The following is a 22,673-nucleotide window of genomic DNA, read 5'->3' as shown; positions in this document are numbered from 1 at the left end:
GGCTATAAGTGAGAAATACTGCTTTTTGTTTATTTTTATTTTTTTTTTATAAGAAGTTTATATTAACGTAAGACATAACTGACTTTGTTTAGATCAGTACCTTGTTATTACAGACAGCTTGACTGAATTTTAAAAAATGTATTTACCTATTTATGCACAATAATCACATCAGTAACAGACACATGTTAATTACTTTATTGTATACTAGATGTTTTACCAGTGTTGTCACAGTTTCTTTTCCCTGCGGGGATGGGATTCCAAGTTACTGGCACAATGAGTTAATTTCAAAATCACTTAAAGATCCAAAAATGGCAATACAGCACAGAATTGCACCGAAATTAAAATTCTTGACCGAAGCTGAACAAAATGAAACACTGGGCCAAAGGTTGAACACCTAATACAGTCCCCAACCCCACCCCCCCAAGGAGGCCTATTTTGCCATTGCATTAATTAAATTGCCAAAATGTGCTTTTTACTGTTTTGTCCTGCTTTTCAAATAAAAAATCAATTACAAAACAACAATTTAAAAATATTTACTTAACACTGAACATTTTTTTTTAACATTCTAGCAGACATTATACCAACAAAGCACAATTTAACTTAACATTAATAAGTTAGTAAAATAATATTTTGACCATTTTTGAGACTTAAATCAGGTATGTATTTTTTTACTATACAAATAAAGGCAGCCTTGCTGAGCAGAAGACTTCTTTTAAAACATTAGAAAATATTAAAGATCTCAATTTGAACACTGTGTGAATGTTATAATAAATTTAGATTTAAATCTATTAATAGAGCTGTTGTAGGGTAATTATAATTATCATTATTCTCCTCTTACTTTTTTATTTTATTTTACAGAACGCTTTTTCTCAGCTTTTATTTTGGCAGAAACCCACAAGAAGATCTCAGTGCTGCTTTTTGTTGACAACAGCATGCAGATTTATAAATGATTCTCATTATGAATTTGGGAAGATGTTTGTTGCGTGTATCGCATTGTCACATGCCTTTAAAAAATTCACAAAAATGTTACTGAGCAACTGACGTGTAACAAGTTTAGCACAGATTTTCCTCGACTTTGAACCCTGGTGCCGCGAGCTCAAAATTTGCAATTTGTGTGTGCATTAGAAAATATAACATTCTGCAGTTTATTTACTAAATCGTTTGAGGTAATTTCACGATTTAAATCATCATACAGTAACCTAACCACCAGCATCAGCCACCTCTTCTTATTGGAGACGTGATGCAGCACTAAACAGTCTCTCGCTGTCTGTGCTTCGTGCTTGTAATGTTTTCTGCGTCTTTTCTTTGACAGTTTTAAATACTTTCACACTGCCAACATGTTGGTGGCATTAGTGCGTGCATCTATTTGATTGCGTTAGTCATTGTTCGGTACATATTATTCAGCCTCTTTGCTTATTCGGCTGAACACCAAAATAGATTTTTTTTTTGCCATTTTCAGCCAAATAATTTTGGTTGCTGAATATTCGGTGCATCCCTAATTGCAACATATTCAGATTACCCAAAGCCAAAATTTAAGGATTAAAATGTGGACTTTAGCAGAGGCAATGGGTTAGTGGTTAGGGTTGGGAAAATAAATCAATGCATCTCGAATCGAGAAATGATTCTGCATCAATTCTGAGATTTTCCAAAAGCATCACGATTCTTTCTTGAATCGATTCTGAGCTTAGTTTTGAACAGCAGATGCCACTGCATGCTTTAAAAACAGCTGTACTCTGCTTGTTCCCAAATCCTTATACAGACATGAACATAAAATAATAATTCATAAAATTTGAAAAGGTTGAAGCGAATTACAAAGGTGTTCACAGTGGGCTGTATTTACATTAATCTCGCGTCATAAAAGCATTCTAGGCTGAGGTGAAATTGCATGACTCAGCCGAATGCACAAGCCCTGTTTAGCACTCTTCTTCATGAGCATTTGAGTGTGCGGATAAAGACTACCTAGTGGCCTGGTAGGCTTAAACAGATGGACAGAAACAGGACCTGTAGGTATAGCGAGGGATGTAGACCAGACCTGTGGTATCTATAGAAGCAGAGACAGGACCGTGAGGAGAGAGACAAGATCTGTGGCGGAGGACGTGAGATTCAGCAAGGTAGTCTGCAGAAGTGTGCGCCCATCTCTCCGAATGCTTCTGTACATTCTGTGCTTGAGCGTGTATGAGAATTTGCTCCGAGTCAGATGATGATATTTTCCCTGTCAGTGAGCTATGTGTGCGCCAGAGCTTTCTTTGTGTCTGTTTATGTGTGTGTGTGTGTGTGTTGGTGTGTAAAGACAACACAGTCGATGATATTTTCACCACCACTGAGCCGTGTGCATGTTTGTCTCCCATTCTCTGTGTATCATGTCAAACATTTACATCTCATTGAATTTCAAATATCAGCAGGAATAGTAATAGGGCATAGTAATGAGACTGGGCTCCTACTGTTATGCTAATTTAGAAAGACTCCACTTCAGTGCACCCCTCCCTTCCCCTCCCCTCCCCAAATTTAGAATGCTACACTGGGCCTTTCTGGCCTCTCTCTCAGATGTGGCATTAACATTTTCATTCAGAAGTGATTTTGCTTCATTCTAATGTTTTATCTTCATCAATGTCATTTTTGGCATTGAACAGGTTCTGGTAGTGCCGACCTATGACACGCACTGCAGCAGGTGTTTCAGTGGATGAAGTACAAGAGATCAGTTTAGCCCTGATGTTCAAGGCCTGCTTGAATTTCCATTGAATGGAGTAAAGATTTGATTGTTCTTCACAGGTGGATGAATACCCGACTGAGTATAGTGAAGAGCAGACTGACCATCAAGAAGTGCCTGAGGAGGAGGAAACTGAGGAGCAAGACGGCTCTCAGGTCAAAGAATTAGAGGAGGTAAAGAATGGCTACTTCAGATAATGTTTGCTCCTTTCTTTCATGGAGATGCTTAAAGTCACACAGCGTGAGTCTGATGATGTATATATTCTCTGTGTTTCAGGTGGAGAATGAAAACGATCCAGAAGCTGAGGCTGAGCTGGAGACTGATGTAAAAGAGGAGTCTGATGAGGAAGAGGAAGATGTTGAAGAATCCGGCCGTCTGCGATTTAAGACAGAGCGCAAAGATGACACAGTGGTCAGACTCTCTGAAGCCACCAGTAAAAGAAGGAACATCCCAGATACATTAGGTTAGTTACAAACAAATGAAGCACCTTTTTGTACTGTTATAAGTATACAAATCTTACATGAGCCCGATTTGGACAGTAATTGTTTCTCATGGGGACGTAAGCTATTTTCAGCATTTACGGGAGTTAGTCTATGATTTTATTGCTGTCCGAATCCAGAATAACAGTGTATTTCTCCCACCACCCATGTAAAAATCACCGGCCGAATTACCTACAGTTTTTTTGACAAAAACCAAGGTTGTGTGGTAATTGTTGTCATCTCCTTGAGTTTAAATCATTTTTGACCACTGCCAAACACCGTACGGTAACTGTTGCACTTTGCTGTAATTTGCATGGATATTTATTACTGAAATAATGTGAAGTATTTACAAGAACAGTATTTCATAACTGCTTCACCACAGCTAGTGGGAGCTGTTAAGAACAAAAAGAAGAAAGAGGAAAGCATGAAAACATTGAAATGGGTCATTATTGTGGCAGCGATTATATACATAAAAATATAAACCAAGCAGCTTTATGTTCATCTTACTTAAATAAGAGGTTGCATTAACTTATTTCTCCTAATCTCCACATTTTTAATGACATTCATCATTTTTAGAGATAAAATGCAAAACCATTTCAACTAGAGTGCATCTATTTTCCTATTTTTTAACAGGTGATTTAAATAATCAAATAATAAAAATTATATTGTTGTCCTATTATTAAATTAAATATGAATCTTTTCTTATTATTCCAAGCCTATGGCATTTTATTTACAGCAGACAGTCATGCGACTGACCACATGAGCAGTGTGATCCATGAGTTTTATCACTGAGGTGCCATGTAAATTTATTTTTACAGATGTCCACATGAGAAACAATTACCAGCCACATTGAGCTATAGTTTTGTTTTGAGTCACCTGACCATTATTTTAAATGCTACAGTTCTGTTCAGTCAATAAGGTAGACCTGCTGGGTTAATGATATAATGTAAATAATATTAATGAGCAAAGCCTTTCTAGTAATAGAGTTTTACCAATATATTTTTGTTCATCAGATGTTAATAAGGTCATCAGTGAAGGCTGTGGTTGTTTTGTGTAAGGTGAACTGAAAATATTAATCTGACCATTATTTAATGTCCTTTTGTATCTATATTTTTTAAGTGTAGCTCATGTTTCTGAAGTAATTTTATATTCTATTTTGATGGCTAAAATGGTCACAATGTCCCATTATTTAATTGATTTTTAACTTGAGTAACCAAGTGCTTATAAACAAAAAAGTTAATTATATTTATATCAGCTTATTGACATTATCCTGTTTATGAGCAGGAAGAAAAAGGTTAAATTGATCCTTCATATCTATCAACTGCCTCATTTCTCAAATATTATCACTCATTATCACTATCATAATCACTATCATTATCAAATAAATCTGTATTTTTATTTGTCTTTCCTTTCAGAGCTCTCTGATGAAGCTAAAGCAGACCTGCGGGAGTTTGAGGAAAGGGAACGTCAGAGGAAGCAGGGCCGTTTTGGAGGACGAGGAAGAGGAGCAGATGGAGGGAGGGGAGGAATGGCAGGTAGAGGTGGGATCAGGGGAAGGGGAGGACGAGGAGGACGAGGAGTCAGTGGAAGAGGTGATTTCCCTCTGTTTGGACTGGGAGCTTTCCGTGGTGATGGAGTTGGAGGTCGAGGGAGAATAAATGAGCAGAGGCCTCCGCTGATGCAAGTGAACTTGGGAATGCAGGTAAGAGACTGACGGTTTGAAATGACACACACACACACAATACAAATGCTCCTACTGAACCTGTCCTAATAACACTAATAAAATTTTGTGATATGACAACTTTAATTAGAAATTCGAGATGCACCAATCATATGACCAGCAATTATTATCAGCCAAGTTGCTATTGCAAAAGGTGTGCCAGTTGTCATTGTTGCAAGTGGATAAAGGAGATTTTTTTTTTTTTAAATAAAACACCACAGTCAGTAAATTAAGAAACAGACTCCTCAAAACATTATGAAAGTATTAACATAAATTTTTGACATGCACCAATATCACTTTTTCAAGAACGAATGAGTCCAATAAAAAGCATTTTTATGAGTATGAGTACAGGAGATCAGTATTGGGCCCAATACCGAAAGCCGTATCGGTGCATTTCTAATTCATTTAGTCATTTTGAACGTTATCGAAGTAAATATACCCACAGAGTGCAAGACTGCTTAAAGTTATTAACATGTTAAATCGATAAAGTAATATGCATGAATGAGAAAATCAAAATGTTAAAAATAATTATTAAATGCTATAAGCCACATAAACACTTTTCTCATGCTGTCTGGCTTATTATATTAAAATGGTCAAATGCACACAAAATGATAAAAAAAAAAATCCTTTGTGTATTCACATAAACAGTTGGTTGACTTTTGTCTTAAATGAATGTAAACAGTTGGGAGAAAATCAGATGTGTATTGGTATATTGGATTTGTTCTTCAGCAGCTTAATTTACCTGCTGCTGTCTGTGTCATTAATGTTAATCTAACAGCTAAATAAAAAGAGAAAATGACTCACTGTTCTTGACTGAGTAGCAATGCATTGTTTAATTTTTACATTTGGTTATACAGTTATTCCCCACAGATGTAGAGGACATAAAAAATTACCTCACTGTGGTTAGGAATTTTGATGCCGGTCTTGGGAGGGTAGTTGTGATGTTGATCAAGTTTTGTGAATCAGAAGAGTCTCCTACGAGAGAAGTATTTGAATTGCTTGATGGTGAACTTAAGAGGCATACCAGGCATCCTGCTCTTGGAGAGCCAACATCCTGCATGTTTTAGCTCCAACCAACACCAACTTGCTTGCCTGGAAATTTCTAGTGAGTCAGAAGACCTTGATAAGCTGGTTCAGGTGTGAGCTAAACTCTCCAGGAACAGGTTTGGACATCCCTGCTTTACGGCATTTTTGATCAAATAAATGCAGTCTTGGTAATCATCTTACTGACCCCTTTTGAAAGATAGTGTATAAATGGTAACATTCTTTACAACAGTTGGACACTTTAGTTAGGGCTGGGCGAATGTAATGTTTTGCCACGATTTTATTTAATATGAATTGAGGAATCACGATTTTGAATAGAAATATTACCAAACATTACAATAAGACGCTTTGACAATATGCCAATGAAACCGGAAAGAGAAAACGATGATCCAACCGCATGTTGGCGCACGTAATTAACCACTTTGTGACAGGCTGTAAGTGAAGGACCATAAGCTGCCATTCACACAGAATGCGCTTTTGTGTTGACAAAGATGCGATGTGGGCAGTGGAATAGAAAAAAAATGCAAGAAGATGGGAGGTGAACAACTTTTAACTTGAGCACCGTGTTTTTAGAATGCAGTTTCTTGCATGAGATGCGAGCACAAAAGTCAAACACATCAATGTTTACACAGAAAAAAACTATGGAAAAGCAGCGTAAAGCAGCGTAATCGGATAAAATCCTGTCCAGAACTACAACTATATGTCTGGCATTTCATGTTTGCATCATGGTAACATGCTGAAAGCTGTTGTTCATTGTTTTTACAGAACATTTATAGTTAATAATAGTCTAATGGTCATATACTTTCAGTCATTTTGAATTTGAATTACCTTGACTTTAGATAATTTTTTTTTTAAATCATTTTCCTTGTATTATTTCTGAACACATAATATGTATAAGACAAGTTTGTACATGATGTAGTTGTAGTTCATGCATCTTTTCTGCAAAGATATTTCATGAGTGATTTTTTTTTTTTAACATTTACATCATGTTGACAACTTAATGTGTGCTGCACTTGGAATATAATTTTCCTTAACTAGAGGATTAATAAAGAAAAAGTTACTTGAATCATGTTGTAGTTACATTTTCAAGTTGACTAGTTAAAAAAACGTAAAAATTGAGAGTGGGTCAAATGTTCAGAAAAAACGATTTTTTATTACTTTGCCATATTGCCCAGCCCTAACTTTAGGAGTGGCAGCTGTTTGCAAACACAAATTTTAACTTCCTTGGTGATCTGGCAGTTCTCTTGAAATTAGATTAACCTTTTGAGGCTGTTAAAGATTATGCATCAGTTGTGTCTTGTCCCACCCTTGTGGAGTGGAGTCAGTTTGCTTTTGAGTAAAAGACAATTATCACCGTTCTCACTTCCACTTATCCATGTTGATATATGGATTATGGCAAATAACATGGCGGCAGTCCATTGAGGAAGCATTACACCAAATTAAATTTGTACTTTGCTGAAGGATTTAGCTTCCTGCGCTTATTTTACTATTAAATTTCTGTCGAGGGTGTAATCCCTTTGCGCTTGAGCTGTTCGTTCGAGTTGCACCTTTTTTTTCCTTTTTCTTTTTTTTTTTTTTAAAGCTGATTTTCTTTCAAAGAGAAGGGAAGCCTTTTCAGGCTTTTGACATAACTTGTCATTCCTCGATACTGATGTGTTCTTTTACTTTATGCTTTTTTAATGATTTTATTGAATTCCCCTCCACGCCTGTCTATGAGTACAAGTTGTTTTCATCTGATGATGAGTTAATAAATCTAGAATGTATATGTTTTTCAAGAGACAACAATGTGTATTTGTGAGTTTCAGTCATCATTTGAAATAGCGTACTTGACTGTACTTGAGCGAATTTGTACTTGAACATTGTGTATTCCTCAAACTCCTCATTTAATTCAGATTTACTCCCAGTCACATGGCTCTTATGATTGATTACTTGATTAAAGAGTTCATCTTGAGACTCAGGGTCACATCACTACAAGATAATGATTTTTTGGGGTGAAAGAGAGTGAGCTTATGTTATTGATTGATGGTCTTTCTATTTCGCCTCTCTTTTTTTAAAGCAGCAACTCAGAATGACTCCTCCACTTCAGCATCACCACCACCATCAGTCTCGTCTGCCTGGTCCGAGGGACAGTGGAGGTCCTGGGCTATTCCCGGACCCGGGCACCCCAATTCCTCAGCAGCCACTGCAGCTGTTGATGCCACGTCTGGCCCACCATTCCCCGGGGCCCAGAACACAACATGACACGCATGTACCTCGCTCGTTGAACTCACCGCTGCGGCACTCACATGCACATCCCAACCAACACCAGCAGCATCAACAGAATCACCCCAAGAACATTCACATCAACCCTCACTTCAGAGGACCCTCCTCCTCACCTGTACAAGGTATGGCCCCAAAGACCACCAACCTGATTATTATATAGTTAGGTGAATGGAGACTGTACTGTAACGTCTTTGACATTGTAAAGTGCCTGTCCGCTTGTTAAAGGGGTCATGAATCAAAATTGCCCTGTTATTTATAAATAATAGAGTTTACTCTGCAATAAAAGCATACTGCAAGTTTAAGAACTCAAAACTAACTCCCCAGTTCAAAATATGAGGTATTCTTTCTAATCTTCTTAAACACCCAGATTTTAAATCATTGCCACTATTTTCCTCGACGTGGTCCTAAACACGTGTCATTGTTTTATGTAATCAAGGAGGCGATCTAAACAACTCCTATCTGTCCATCAAATTAAGGTCTTTTTTGGTGCAAAACATTTTGCAAACTTTATAAACTAACCTCGGAGAAACAAAAAAGTGCATTTCATGATCATCATGACCTGTGATTGGTGTAATATGTTAGGGCTCATGTACAGACGTTCTTTGTCCAAAGTGGTTTACTGCTGTTTATGCATTAGTGAATCAAGCCACTGACTAAATGTTCAACTTCTCACTGTTCCTGGTAGTAGCTTGAAAACCATCTATATCATTATCTATATCATGATTAATTTATAAACAAAGCATTCAAAGGATAGTTTTCAAATTGCTGAAGCAGTCAATTTGAGTCTTGTTGGCTGTTATAGTAAAAATGCAGTAAAGTTTTCAAGAGAGTTCCACTTATAATACTCATTTCTATGCAAATATATTATCCAATCACAGCAGTGGTCATTTATATTGAGGTCTCACAGCTAGACATGCCCTTCCAACAGAGCATTAAAATCAGAGGGCTAAAATCAGGGTTGAAAATGACCATTTATCTCTATATTATGACCATTTTTGATGGAGAAAAAAACCCATACGATTATAAGCGCAATTCAAGGAAACAATATGAAGCCATTTCAAAATACATTTCATGACCTCTTTAAGTCTGACATTACACGGCATCATTTCCAAACGCTATATTAGGTGCCAAAAACAAACAGCCAACAGTGCTAATATACACTCACGGTGTGGTGTAATACTACTAAAAAAAATCATGATCCTGACCTAATGGCCAGACAGTGATTCATCTTTTATGGATTGTAAAAATATTGATGTCTGGGATGCCGTGAGCCCGGAGACTGTAGTGTTCACTAGGGCTGTGACGATAACTATAGTGTACTCTTTGATGCTGACCGCGGTGTTGAGGTCATCACACTTTTTTCGCAATGAATTTGCAGGAGGTCTGCATTGGATCCGGAACCGCGGGACATGAACAGATTTCTTGCGACGCGGGATTAAATTTCTGAATAAAACACAGTAGCGGTCCGTAACTCGGGTGTAATTTGAAGGGGGGCAGGTGGTCTAATAATATCTCGTTCCCGACGTCCTTTCAGAACAGCTTATCTGTGCTTTACTCACTCTTATCGGCCACCGGTACAGCCTCCGCTCAGGACTGTTATGCATGCGCTGCACACATGGATCAGTGCTTTCTGCGTCACGTATTTTATTTGCGGGGTCTGTGCATGCAGCCTGTGCATAATGGTCCTCAGAGCAGGCTACCCGGTGGTGGATATACGGCCCTCAGAACAGGCAGGTTGTCGATGAGTGACAAAGCAGAATAAGGATGGCAAAGCAAAGTGTGGATGCGCTGTCCTTGAAGGACGTCCAACTTGGACTGGAAAATGGTCAGTTTACTGCTAAGGAACCCACGTCAGGCAAGTCTGACTCGGGACATTATACTCAGGGATGTTAAATTGTTTGGTTAAAAAGTGGTTTCATTTTGCAATGCAACGTCCTACAGTGTTGACAGCAAAATGTTAAACGAATTTTGTATTTTGACAAGACGAATAAAAATAACAAATAGGCTACAAATTTTGTACAACCTTCATTTTTTTTAGTTTTGTTTGTTTGGGTAGGGGGTGCGATAAACCGCCAAACCGTGTGATTTGTTGCTTCTTCATCCACGGTCAGAAAAAATCCCATAACATCACAGCCCTAGTGTAACCTGTAATTTTTTTTAAGCTTAGGTTAAATGTGACACCATGATTAAATAGTGCTCATAAATGGCTGTTGACATGGTATTCTCAACTTAAATGAGTATTGGCTTGGACCCAGAAACAGTATTCCTTATTTCACGACTTAACAAGCAGATTCCTTGTTCATTTTTAGGCCTTTTTGCACTTTTGGCTGATGCTTACTCGCATTTTCGCTCAGGTCCTCCTTTGGTATGGTCTTCACTCTGTAGGCAGTCCATCAGCATTAAACCAGCTTTCTGAAATGCACACATCTGCGGAGGTGAAATGATTCACAGTGAAATTACTCCTTTTGACTGTCAGTTTATCTCATTAGGTGGCCCAGTCTGCCCGAGAGAGAGATGCACAGTTTAATCAGCAGAACAGCCCTCTCTCTGTGACCAGCTGTGACAAACCATGGTTTAGACACGTGGCCAGAAGAGACTTTCATGGTGTCTGTAACCCTGCTCCACTCTCTGGTTCTGCATCCCTTTCTCTGTCTGACTCGTGCTTTCTCTATTTCCATTTAATCTCAGTTCCCTCAATGCCTCCTGTGCAGAACCAACCGAGGCCTAACATCGGTCCACAGAGACCCCCGGTAAGTAACCTCACCTTGCTTTAAGATACAATTAACTGATTTCACTCTGCATAAAACTGCAGTCTGTTACGGCCCAGACATCACGGTATTTGTTGGTTTGACTGGCATGTAGCCACCGAAAGCAATATTTGTCTTGCTGTGTGGATGGCATGTCTCTAGAAATCTAAAAACATCCTCATATGCAAGCTCAATCTGCCAATTGAAATCGAAATGGAGACCGTGAAAACACAGAACAGATGTAAAAGCCTGTTACTTGTGTGTCAGGATGTAGAGGAGCTATCAGGCAGCTGCCCGTGCTGTAGCTAAAGTGATTACTGCTGAGGAGGAGGCCTTCTGAACCCCCCCAAAACTCTGTTTTCCCAGCTCTCTTCTTTTTCCTCTCGGTTAAAAGTACTTTGATTTTTCTGCTGTCTAAAGGAGGTATAGTTCAGTGTTTCAGTTTGGAATATGGCAGTGACATGAGCACTGTGGAGTGCTACATTCAAAGTTTTCATTCATGGGATCAGTGCTTAAACAACGTGGAATAAAACTTGATGTTGGAGAAAAAAAAAACACATTTAATTGTGATAATCACTGGGATCAAGTCTTTACACACAATGTCAGGTAGGACACTCAAGACTCACATAAACCTTTACTATCAAGAGAAAATTTTCCAGTGTGTTCACCTTTCAGAGTCCACGGTCAATTAAACACATTTTGCTGGATTGTACTTAAAGTAAATCCAAATTTAGTCTTAAGGTATTTAGAAAAAAACTTTTTTAATCATCTTTAGTTTTAATTTTGAATAACTGAACCTAGCTCTTGCCGTGAAGCTGGCATGGCGTTAAAAAGAAGAAAAATAATTACCACACAGCAGATCCATTTAACTGCAAAAACTGATGTCACATCACCCAAAATATACACTTTCTCTTATAAATTCTAACCTTAATTCCTGATTGTGAAAAGGAAAGTTTATGTCCATGTGTTTGTCAACTAATCATTTACTGTGACCCCTTGTTTGGACACATTGTGGACACTTAAAATGATTGGTCATTCCTAAAATTGCTGAATATGAAAGAAGTTCCACACACACACACACACACACACACACACACATTCATGGCACATTTCCAGCTGTCTGCCTCCCATAGCCAGTCTGGTATAGACAAGACACCATTTAAAATGCCATTGGCATTTTACAGGGAGCTGTGTCCATTAGCCCTCTGGGCACTTGATTATCATACATTAGCATATGATCACATCTCATCTTACAATAGGCTGATCCATAATTTCTCTATGAATATTTACTACTGCAGAGTTTTTGAATATTAATCTCCATTCTACATATTTATATTTTAAGTTTGATACTGCTCATAGCAGAAATAGTTTATTACTCTTTGCTAAATGTGTATAAAAAAAACAAAAAAAAAAACATAGCCGGGCTTCATTTTACAAGTTAGTAGATGTTTAAAGTTAGATTTTTGTTTGTATATCAGGGTCAGAAATTAATGAGGGTTTGGGGCAAAAATGCTACCAAAATAATACCAAATTTAAGATAAAGCACAATTAAACTAAATCTACTTCCGCTGTTGCCGTTAAACTGAAACGTGAAAATGAAATAGTGTTTAATGTAGCATTCCATTTAGATCTGCTTACACTGCATCTGATTTCTTGGCCTGTTTTATTTTTCTCTCCGCGGTGAGCATTATAACCAGTCACACACATTTCTGTTGTGTGAATGAATGCAGTGGCCAATCAGAGGCATTTAGTTTAGTCACCGCACTCACTGAATTATGTGTTTCTCTCTCTCTCTCTCTCCTCTTTCTCTCTCTCTCTCTCTCTATATATATATATGTGTGTACATGTTTATAATTTTCTTTACCTTGATCTTTAAGAATTTGTCAGATACTTAAACAGCAGAAATGAATAAGTTGCTGAGTGTATTTTAAGACACCTGAGGCTTGTCTCCAAAATGGCAGCAGCCCATGCTAGGCATTTGTCTTTCTCACTCCCTCTATATCTCCCAGGCAGATCATAACTGGTTACATATTGAACAGATCCATTGGTATTTACGAAAGATTAGCCCCCCGAAAGGACATGCTCCTTTTATCAAATGAATGCAAACTTGCAAAGGTATTGTGAATGTACTTAAGCTCCCATTGTGTTATAGGAGCTGACCTTTTGAATAGAGCAATGAAGTCCACAATAACAATGTGATTCTCTCTTGCTCCCTCCTGACCATTGCTTAGCTAAGCTGCCTGATTGACCTTCTGTTAAGCAACTTGGCTGGCCTTGGTGACAATCACTGGCCGACTGAAGATCAGAGCTGAAAACGTGGATTAAAAGTTTGATTGCATCTTAAGTCATTTATAATGAGTAAAGAGGTGCTAAGCATCGCAGTTTGCTGGAGTGTGGCCCTTTTGAACGAAGGCAAATTTCTTAAGAGCAAAGGATATTTTCAAAGAATAAAGGAGAGGGGATTCGTATTCAACTGCAGGATTAGTAAGGATCCTTATCTGTCTTTCCTCTGGAAAGGTAAAGGGGGGTTGAGATTTATGAGCAATGGGTTAGGTAAGCACTGAGAATAGATACAGATTTCTATTCAAGGGTATATGCAAATAGTTTTCTTTCTGCCTAAAAGATTTCTCAGTGGTATAAGCTGATGGTTATGATCTTAATATGAAGAGTTACATTTTAAATAAGAAGATAAGGAGCACAAATAAGAAGCTTTTTGGCTTTGAAACTCATGTCAACAATAATATTTTGGTGCTGAAATAGTCATAATGTTTTCTGTGGAGTCAGTGTGATTTTTGCTGTTGTCTGTCCTCCTTCAGGCTCCTCCTGATTTCCAGCAGCATCTCCAAGGGAATTTTGGCCCATCTCAGCGGCCTCTACCCCCCCAGGAGCAGTGGAGAGGACCACCGCCACATCATCAGGATCCAGAGCACTTCTTCCCTGGTGGTAAGGTCACACTGGTTGCCTGCATAGACTATACCTGCATTGTTTTGAATATCTGTTTTGTCTTTTCTTATCCCATCCAGTCGTTTACCAGCAACTGAAGCAGTCAGAATTAATGCTGTAGGTTTCTGGCTTCTCGTTCACGTTATGTCTTTTATTCCTTTCTTTTCTCTTTTCTAGAACCACGTTTTTCGGGCCAGCACATGTTTGACCAGCCAGGCCCTGCCCCCCTCATGAATAACAGTGTCTTTCCGTTATCGGGGCAAGGTCCTCCATCTTTCCCCCCACAAGGGGGACTCGGAAGTCCTGGCTTTGGCTCTCTGGGGCTTGGGCAGAACCAAGGGCCTCAAGGAGGAGGTATTTTCCAGAGAGAGCCCCCTCGGCCAGGTTTGGCCCCGCAGCATGGAGGCCCTCCATGCCCCCCTGGTCCCCGTGGCTTTGTGGGTCACAGACAGCACTTCTCGCCCCAACAGCAGGGACCCTCCTTTAGCCCCCAGCACATGCAGTTTGGTATGCAGGTACGCCAGAGAGTAAGTCAGAAATCTGCATGGCCTTGCTGGCATGTTGAACACTGCATGTTAATTTACAGCATGGCATGGAACTAGCATGAGAAATGTAGTATAGGAAAAAATATTGAGTTTTCAGTCTTTTTTTTTTTTTTTGCATTTATTTTGTAGTTCTGTGTTTTCCACAATCCTGGAATTTAGTAGGAAATATGGCAGTCATACACTACTGTTCAAAAGTTTGGGGTGGGACATATTTTATAAATGTTTTTGAAATTAGTTTTATTTGCTCATTAGGGCTGCATTTATTTGATCATACATACAGTTAAGCAGTAATATTACAAAATATTTTTGATTTAAAATAACTTTTCTATTTAAAAAAAAAAAAAAAGTCAAGATGATTTATTCTTGTGATAAAAGCTGAATCTTCAGCAGTTATTACTGCAGTCTTCAGTTTCACATGATCATCAGAAATCACTGTTCAATAGTGTTAGTGTGTGTGTGTGTGTAAACCGTAATACATGAATTTTCAGAATTCTTTTATGAATTTAAAGATTTAAAGAACAGCATTTTGTTAAAATACTAAAATAAAATTGATAATGCTACAAAAGATTTCTGTCACCTTTGAAAAATTTTGCCCTTGCTGAATAAAAGTATTAATTTCTTAAAAAAAAATCACACTGACCACAAACTCTGTGAACAGCCCTGTATATGGCAAAGAGCCATACCTAAGGTGTTCTATCTTGGTTGGACACCTGTTATTGTAGGACATGTAGGTGTAGTGGTCGCCTTTGCAAGGAGAAGCTGCACTCTTCATTTAAAGCAGCAGACAAGACTGCCCTCTTGTGTTAGCACTGTTTGTCAGTTCATGGTTATTTGAGGTCACTGGGTTAGTTGTTACACATCAGAGGTCTAGCTTTCTTTCATGAAAATAATTATTCTTAATTGTCCTTAAACACAAATTGGTGTAATTTTTCTTATCTTGAGATGTAGATGGTTTTAGTTGTAAATTCCGATAATAATGACAAATGATCTATCTGTAAATCTACTGAAATATTATACAGTGCTGACTTCAAGGATACCCACATTCTCAATCATGACTGGCATGACTGGCTTCAGTTTAAATGTCCTAAAGCTGGATCTTATTCATATGATGCTCAAGGCTACAACTTTGCTCTGTATTATTTAATGTATATTTGATTTTAGGTCTTATTCTGGCTGTATTCTTTGTGTTTTGTGGTATTCAGGGTTTAATGCAGCTGCCCCTGCACCATGATCTGCCACTATCCCATCAATCCTTGCACCAGCAGCACAGACAGGACATGCCCCTCCAGGGTCTGTCTCACTCCCAGCCTCCACCCCAACACCAACAGCACCATCAACACCACCCAAGGGACCAACATCCCATGGTGCATCTCTCTCAGCCCCACTTCCGCCAGTTGGTTCAAAGTGGCCATAGACAGATGCAGTCCCGACCACAGGGCAACCAGCAACGAAACAACCAGGCCAGACCTAAAATGGTTAGCCATTCAAATGTGTATTTGTTGCAGTCAGCAAGATGGCAAGAGAAATGTTTTTTATAAATAAACAGTTCATTCGTGTATGTCAGCTCAAAAGCTTTTCGAGCAAAACTGTTGTCAGTTGACCGATTTTCAGTCTTTGCAGTACTTCTATGAATTGTCAACCCATATATATGACCACCACCTCCTCTTCTTCAGACGCCGCCGCCTCCACTGCAGCAGATTCCTTCTCAACGCAACAGCAATCTCCGTGAGCTGCCCATCGCCACAAGCAACAATAACCGCCCGCCAGTGCCTAGTGGGCAAGCAAAGCCTGTTACCTGGGCAACACAGAATGTTAGGCAAGGGCAGGCTGCTCGTGCTGGACCGGCAGGAAGGGGAGGATCTGTGGCACAAGGGCAGGGAGCTGCCAAAACACCAGAGCAGCCCAGTGTGCCTGAGATGAAGAAAGAGTGTCCAGCTGCACAGTCAAGCACCACTCCAGAGGTAATACTGCGTAGCGTGATCATGTGGGAGGGGTTAACATTCAGCATGTTTTCCATCCATAGACTTTTGCAGTAGCAACTATATAAAATGCTATATTTGTTCTGTTAGAACTGCATTATTCCACTGCAATACACTCATTGATTAGTTTACGTGTAGCATAGTCCTATTGTTGTTGTGGCTGATTGGATCACCTTATTACGATTTTTTTTTTGTGCTGATACTTAAAGCTTTGTTTCTTTCTGACCTGATTTTTGCCATGACAATAACCATAGAAGTTGTCATGGCATTAAACAGACAAGCAAAGGTTTTTTTTTTTAAATGCTTACCTTAAATTTTACTCAATTAAAAGCAATAATTTGTCTTTTCAGTCACTTTGGTCTGACTGAAATCATACCAATTCTTTTTTTTTTTTCTCAGACTGAAATAATAACAGTTCAGACAAATAAATATAGATAATGCAAATGTAGCTTGACCGTCCAGCATGTATACATTTTAATTGGACTGCAATTGACCTCTGTCGTGTGTGTGTGTGCACCAAAGGAAGTTATGTGCAAAATGTATTCAATCCTTCAGATTTGTTGTGTATACTTGGACAGAGACATGAACACTCATGCTTGATTACACTAAAACCAAACTAGCCTAAACATACTGTATTTTTACAAATTTTTTCATACAGCCAAAAAAATAAAGCTGACTTATTTTTTTCATCCTGAATTTATATTCATCATTGTTTAGGACCCAGATGAAGATGAGGAGACACGTCAGTACAGACTGAAACTCGAGGAACAGAAGCGTCTGCGAGAAGAGATCCTCAAGCGCAAAGAGCAGCGCAGACAGATGCAGGCTGGTATGCGCAAAAAAGAACTGATGGAACGGATAAGCGGCCAGAACCCAAACCAGACTCCACAAACTCCGAACCCCACACAGTACCCTGCAGCCCAGCCCCCAGCGCCGGTCCCTTCACTGATCTCTAATGGTACCCCCCAGAACCCTTCGTCAGGTCTAAGTTCCCCTCGTCCAAATGTGAAGGCCCGGCTGCAGAACACTAATCCTCAGGCACAGACTTCAGGCTGGTCTGGGCCGCAGAAGCAACAGAACGCTGGTCCTGAAGCCAGCCAGCAGGGCCAATGGCAACCACAGCAAAAGAGGACCATGACCCCACAAAACACTCAAAGACAAGGTGCTGCTCAGACCAGCCCATCAGAAGGGGCAGTGGGTCAGCCTCAGCCTGGAGGAAAGAGAACAGTGATGCAAAGAACAAACAGCATAGAATCACCACAGGTCCCACAGAAAGTGCGAGTAGTTAAGCTTCAGGGAGAGGTGAGTGAATTTGTTACCGGTTTAAACTCTAGAGGTGATCTTTCAAGTTCATATGCCCTTGATTTTTTTAGATTATTTCTCTTTTTGAAGTAGTTGTCACCAGAGCTCTTAGAGAGAACTCTGAACTCGACAAGCAGGATTTCCAATTACTCTAAGGCCTTGTTTACACTGCAGGTCTTGATGCCCAATTCTGATTTGTTGCCTATATCTGTCGGTTTACACGTTCTTTCAATTGTGACCCATATCCGATTCATGTGTTTACACTTGCCATACCACCTGAAACATCACGCTTGTGTTGTTGTCATTTACCGCCTCCACATGTGCTTCCTTGTGAGAATAATGTGAGTTGTGCTGACTAAACAAGTCACAATGAGCAATTAAAAAAGAAAATAAAAAAAAAATTTGTTAAAATCGGACAAAATTCTCCATTAAAAGACCTTCAAAATGATTTATGATTTGTTGGAATCGGACAAAAAATTACAGAGTCACACCCATTTGAAGTCGATAGTGAAGTCCTCCGTCTTTTCTTATTATTAATTACAGCTGTTTTTTTTATCTTTGCTATTATAAATAAGAACAGATGCAAAAAAAAAAACAACAACAACCGTAGAACACAATAGCCTAGAAAGAAACAAATAATGCATTACCTTTATCATTTTATATCTAAACTAGAGCATTGATGTACGAAAAACAATCAAATGTAAAAATAACTTAAGTGTGTTCATTACAAATAAATTGATTATTAAAACTACAAAAGCAGTTCAATGAAGTGCAGCGAGTGATTCCGTCTTTTCTTTTCTTTTTAGCTTAACATTAATGATACATGATACAGATGTCCTATACTGTAATGCATGGATCTAATATAATGTTACACATCAGATGTTTTCTCCCAACAGTTCTGTAAGCGTTCACTTAAGACAGAGCAGATGATGTTTGCGTGAACACTGAAATACTGTAATTCTGTATATGTGTGTTTTTATCGGGATCGCCCGCCTTTATATGCACGCACTTCGGATGACAGTCAGTGCGAGAAGCGAGCGGAGAAAAGGTAATCCTCTCAGAAAATCTTGAAATATCTGAATGCATGCGTTTTTTTCCTGTTTACACTGTCATAGAACAGATCCGATCTGTGTCACATATGAACAAAATAATCGGAATTCGGTCACATTTAACTGGCAGTGTAAACGAGGCCTAAAAGTCAAGGTGTCTACTTTATTTGATCACTAAAGTTTTTAGAGCTAAAAACTCTTTAAATCATAATGCTTTTTTTTCTTTTTGGAAGAATCGATACAGAAAGTGGTCTCTATGCTGTGATTTATGACACCACACTACATTGACAGAACACTTTTACCTTTTAAACCCATAAATGGCACTGTTCTGGGCATCATTAAAGCGAGTTGCTTGGCATTTGCTCCTTTACTTTGAGTGACAACAGATCACGTAAAGGTTTGTGTCTTCTTTAAGTCAAGGTGCTATTTTCATGTGACAGTTTGAGCAAGACCTAATGGAAGTTTATGTTGAGGTCATTTAGCATTAAGACTAGAGTTTGAGGTGGTTATTTAGAAATCTGGCAGACGTTTTCTGAGTCTCAATCAAGAAAAGAAGGACCCAAAGATGATTTATAGACTCTAAGAGATGATTTGCTGCACTGAATCAGGAGAAAACATTATGTTCCAGTCTCCTTCCTGAAATGAAGCTAAATATTTCCTTTGAGTGCAGAATCTCTGTGGATGAAGATAACTGTGTCAACTTAGTTAATAGAAAGCTACATGCAGCTATCTGAAGTGCTGTGGCTCTGACTGACAGAGGAAGAAGAGGGAGGGTTGTCAGACCGAAAGAATCTGATCCTCTAGGTGCTTCTCTTCTCCTGCTGTCAACCTCAGCTGCCTGAAAAAGTTATCTCTCTTTCTTGTTCTCCTTTCTAACTTGTGCTCGCTCGGTGTTGCTCTCTTCATCTATCTCACCTCGCCTCTCACTTTATCCATCCATCAGCTCATCATTGATGTGTGTTAGAATAGGTGTCAGTCTGGGGACATCTGCAGTTAATCTTCCTCGTCTATGTTGATATCGGTGTAATAATACCTGCGAGAGTCTGGGTGAAAGGGAGATGGCGGTTTGGGCGGATTTGTATTTTTCCCCAGCTTAGCCATACAGATAAGAGCAAATTAAATTTTCATCAGAAAGAATACAAAGCCTGTGCCATACAAAAGCAGCTTGGGGGATGGAGGTGACGGGGTGGGTGGGGGAGGGGGAGGTGCTTGTCAAGTGTCATCACCCCACCCCGGTTTATCTGATAGATGTAATCTGAAGGTGTGGATTTTGTATCGAGTAAGATTAATCCATTACCCCCCTCACATGGAGACGCAATTGAGATAATGCACATGGTTTTGAAAGACAGAGAGGGAGAAAAGGATGAGTGAAGCAGGTTTGGCAATTATGTCTTTGTTGTAGACTGAAGGAATGTGTTTATAGGGAGCATGCAGTATTTAATGCTTTACCAGCCTGAATATAAGTGTTGCTGTCAGATAAGGAATATATGCTGATGTTTGTTTCTCTTTGTAGTGGACAATATTAAATTCGTTCGGTGAGTTGGCATTCGATTTTCAATTCTGAGATTCTAATATTCTTTCTTTTTTTTTTTTTTTTGAACACCTGGCATCCCCCGTGAAACTATTATCATGGCACTTGAATATGAATCACCCATGAGTGAACGTCATTAATGTCATGATTTAGTTCATCTGGAAGAGAAGACAAAAATGCCGAAGACCTCAGCTGTGTGGGAGCACTTTAAATTGAGTGAGGACAAGACAAACGCAGTGTGCCAAATATGCGAATTGCAACTGGCCTACCACAACAGCACATCAAGTTTAAAAAATGTAGTTCTATAAGTAGTACGCCTATATTGTTAGTGTAAAAAAAAAAAGCTATGTTATCCGCTATGTTAATCAGTAATTTTACACCTTACATTTAAAAAACCTACAGTAGCCCAGCCTAATAATAATTTGTCTATATTAAAAGTATTGCTCTTAACAGACCTGTGTGTTTTGTATCACTAGTGCAGTGTCCGTTCTCGGAGCATATAAGCCCTGCCCGCATGAGGCGCGCCGCTTCTGGCTTGCGCTGTTCTGTAGTTCATTAAAAGTTTATTAATTCTGAATGTGTCGCGTGTCCATATTGCACCAAAATGTGACACTGCACTCCCCATACTGATGATAGAACAAACAGGGAACAGAGTGTAGATTTTCAAGAAGGATGTCTATGATATAAATATTAAACACAAATTCTCATTTAAACAAATTCAATTCTTATTTCAACATAAGTAAAGCATGCTGAGTAGATTGAGTGCACAGTGACACAGATGCGCAAGCGATTTTAGTGCACATCTCTTTCTCCTCAACATTCTTGGAAAGTTTGTAGTTAAATTGTCTTTTTTCCCCCAATAGTACATTTCAATAACATATTTTCTAACAAGGAAAGAGAAAGAAAGAGAGAGCACTACTTTTGCGTGTATTTACCGTTCACTCAGCACATGCACCATTTGGATTAAAACTAAGCTGTATGTGCCAGTAAAACATTAACTGTTACGTAATTTCTATATTAACAAATGGTGTCTGTGTGTAACCTACTGGCACAGACAGACCAGTTTGTTGAACTGTGTACTTTTAAATTAACGTGTAACATATTTAGCTGTTATAAAGCCGATATCATTTTTAAAAATGATTATTATCAATATTTAAGAAATTTGAAATCATTTGACAATGGATTAAAAAATAAATGTGTAAAATAAACATACTTTAGATGACAAAATATTTTTCACAAATAAATAAATATTTAATAAAAATATAATTAAAAAGGAAGTAAACACTGTAATCAACAGGGCACTCAGTATTCTGGGAAGTTTGTGTGCATTGGGAATCATATTTTCAAATAAAGCCAGGGTCACACTCATTTTAAATACAGCACACAGTGAAAATGACATCAATAAGACAGTGGACAAATGCATAAAGCGCAGCATAATTTGAAATCATGAGTTTAAAGCATTCAATTCACACAGACCGACCGTCACACAGAGACCACGAGATCATGCCAGATTAAAACGCACACTTCACAAGAATTCACAGCTGGAGTCGACTAAGTTTGCAAGGTTTGTGAAAAGAAATGTTCATTAGTCATTCAAAGATTTGTTTAAATTATGTAAGTGCATATTTGCTTAATGCTGAAGCAAAATGAGAAAGTATTATAATGTTTGCCTTTCTATTACTAATAATATAAAAGAAATCGTTATACTTTTTGTATACATTAATTCCTTTGTTTAACCATTCTATCTGATTATTAGACAGACTTCTATCCATATTAGACAGAAGTGTTAACGATGATGGTGAACAAGAGGAGAATGTGAGCACTGTGTGCTCAGGCGCTCTCAGCACCGTCAAAATAAAAGTCCCACCTCGAACACATCGCCCAAGCAGAAAAACGTATTGGCCGATGCCGATATTTGAAAAAATGCCAAATATCAGCTGATATATCGGCCTTGGCAATATATCGGTTGACCACTAAATAATACGTTGTCATGCCCTATACAGTATGAAAAGAGCCCTTTTTGTGAGATTCAGTGGTCCTGTGAAAAACTTAAATCTGGCCATTTTCAAGGCCTTCAACATCTAAAGACTGCCAGCAGCCATCAGATAACATAGGCACTTTGAAAGGTTTTCCTGCAGATGAGGAAACAGAATGAGTGAGAATTTGGAGGAAGAGCCAGAGGCCGTTTATCTAAACAGGTCCACTTCCATACCATCTGTGCTCAGAGATGCAGTCATCACTGTTGTGAAAGATGTTTAACGTCACATAATTCAACACGTTTGTCTCTTATTGTGTCTTTGTTTGCTTATTCAGTTAAAGTGATCACAGTACGTTGTGTGTGTTTTGGTGAGCTTTAAGTCTGCCA

At 38.6% G+C, this 22,673-nt stretch overlaps 1 protein-coding gene across 6 annotated transcripts in view; it reads left to right on the top strand.

Annotated features, from left to right (window-relative positions):
* Nucleotides 1-22,673, top strand: part of LOC109092510 (RNA-binding protein 33-like) — a 44,196-nt gene that overhangs the window by 5,961 nt on the left and 15,562 nt on the right. For 3 of the 6 annotated variants that reach the window (XM_042760495.1, XM_042760492.1, XM_042760490.1), the window contains exons 6-15: nt 2,770-2,880; nt 2,984-3,170; nt 4,602-4,888; nt 8,007-8,334; nt 10,901-10,962; nt 13,776-13,902; nt 14,080-14,429; nt 15,650-15,922; nt 16,121-16,408; nt 17,144-17,728. In XM_042760495.1, coding sequence (XP_042616429.1) covers nt 2,770-2,880; nt 2,984-3,170; nt 4,602-4,888; nt 8,007-8,334; nt 10,901-10,962; nt 13,776-13,902; nt 14,080-14,429; nt 15,650-15,922; nt 16,121-16,408; nt 17,144-17,728 — 2,598 coding nt within the window. Of the gene's footprint in view, nt 1-2,769; nt 2,881-2,983; nt 3,171-4,601; nt 4,889-8,006; nt 8,335-10,900; nt 10,963-13,775; nt 13,903-14,079; nt 14,430-15,649; nt 15,924-16,120; nt 16,409-17,143; nt 17,729-22,673 lie in introns of all 6 variants that reach the window. The other 3 variants (XM_042760494.1, XM_042760493.1, XM_042760491.1) reach the window with 3 other exon arrangements.

The sequence above is a fragment of the Cyprinus carpio genome, chromosome A7 (genome assembly GCF_018340385.1).
Source record: "Cyprinus carpio isolate SPL01 chromosome A7, ASM1834038v1, whole genome shotgun sequence".
Classification (NCBI taxonomy): Eukaryota; Metazoa; Chordata; class Actinopteri; order Cypriniformes; family Cyprinidae; genus Cyprinus; species Cyprinus carpio.
Note: the sequence above shows the minus strand (reverse complement) of the source record. Positions and strands in the feature narration are given on the sequence as shown.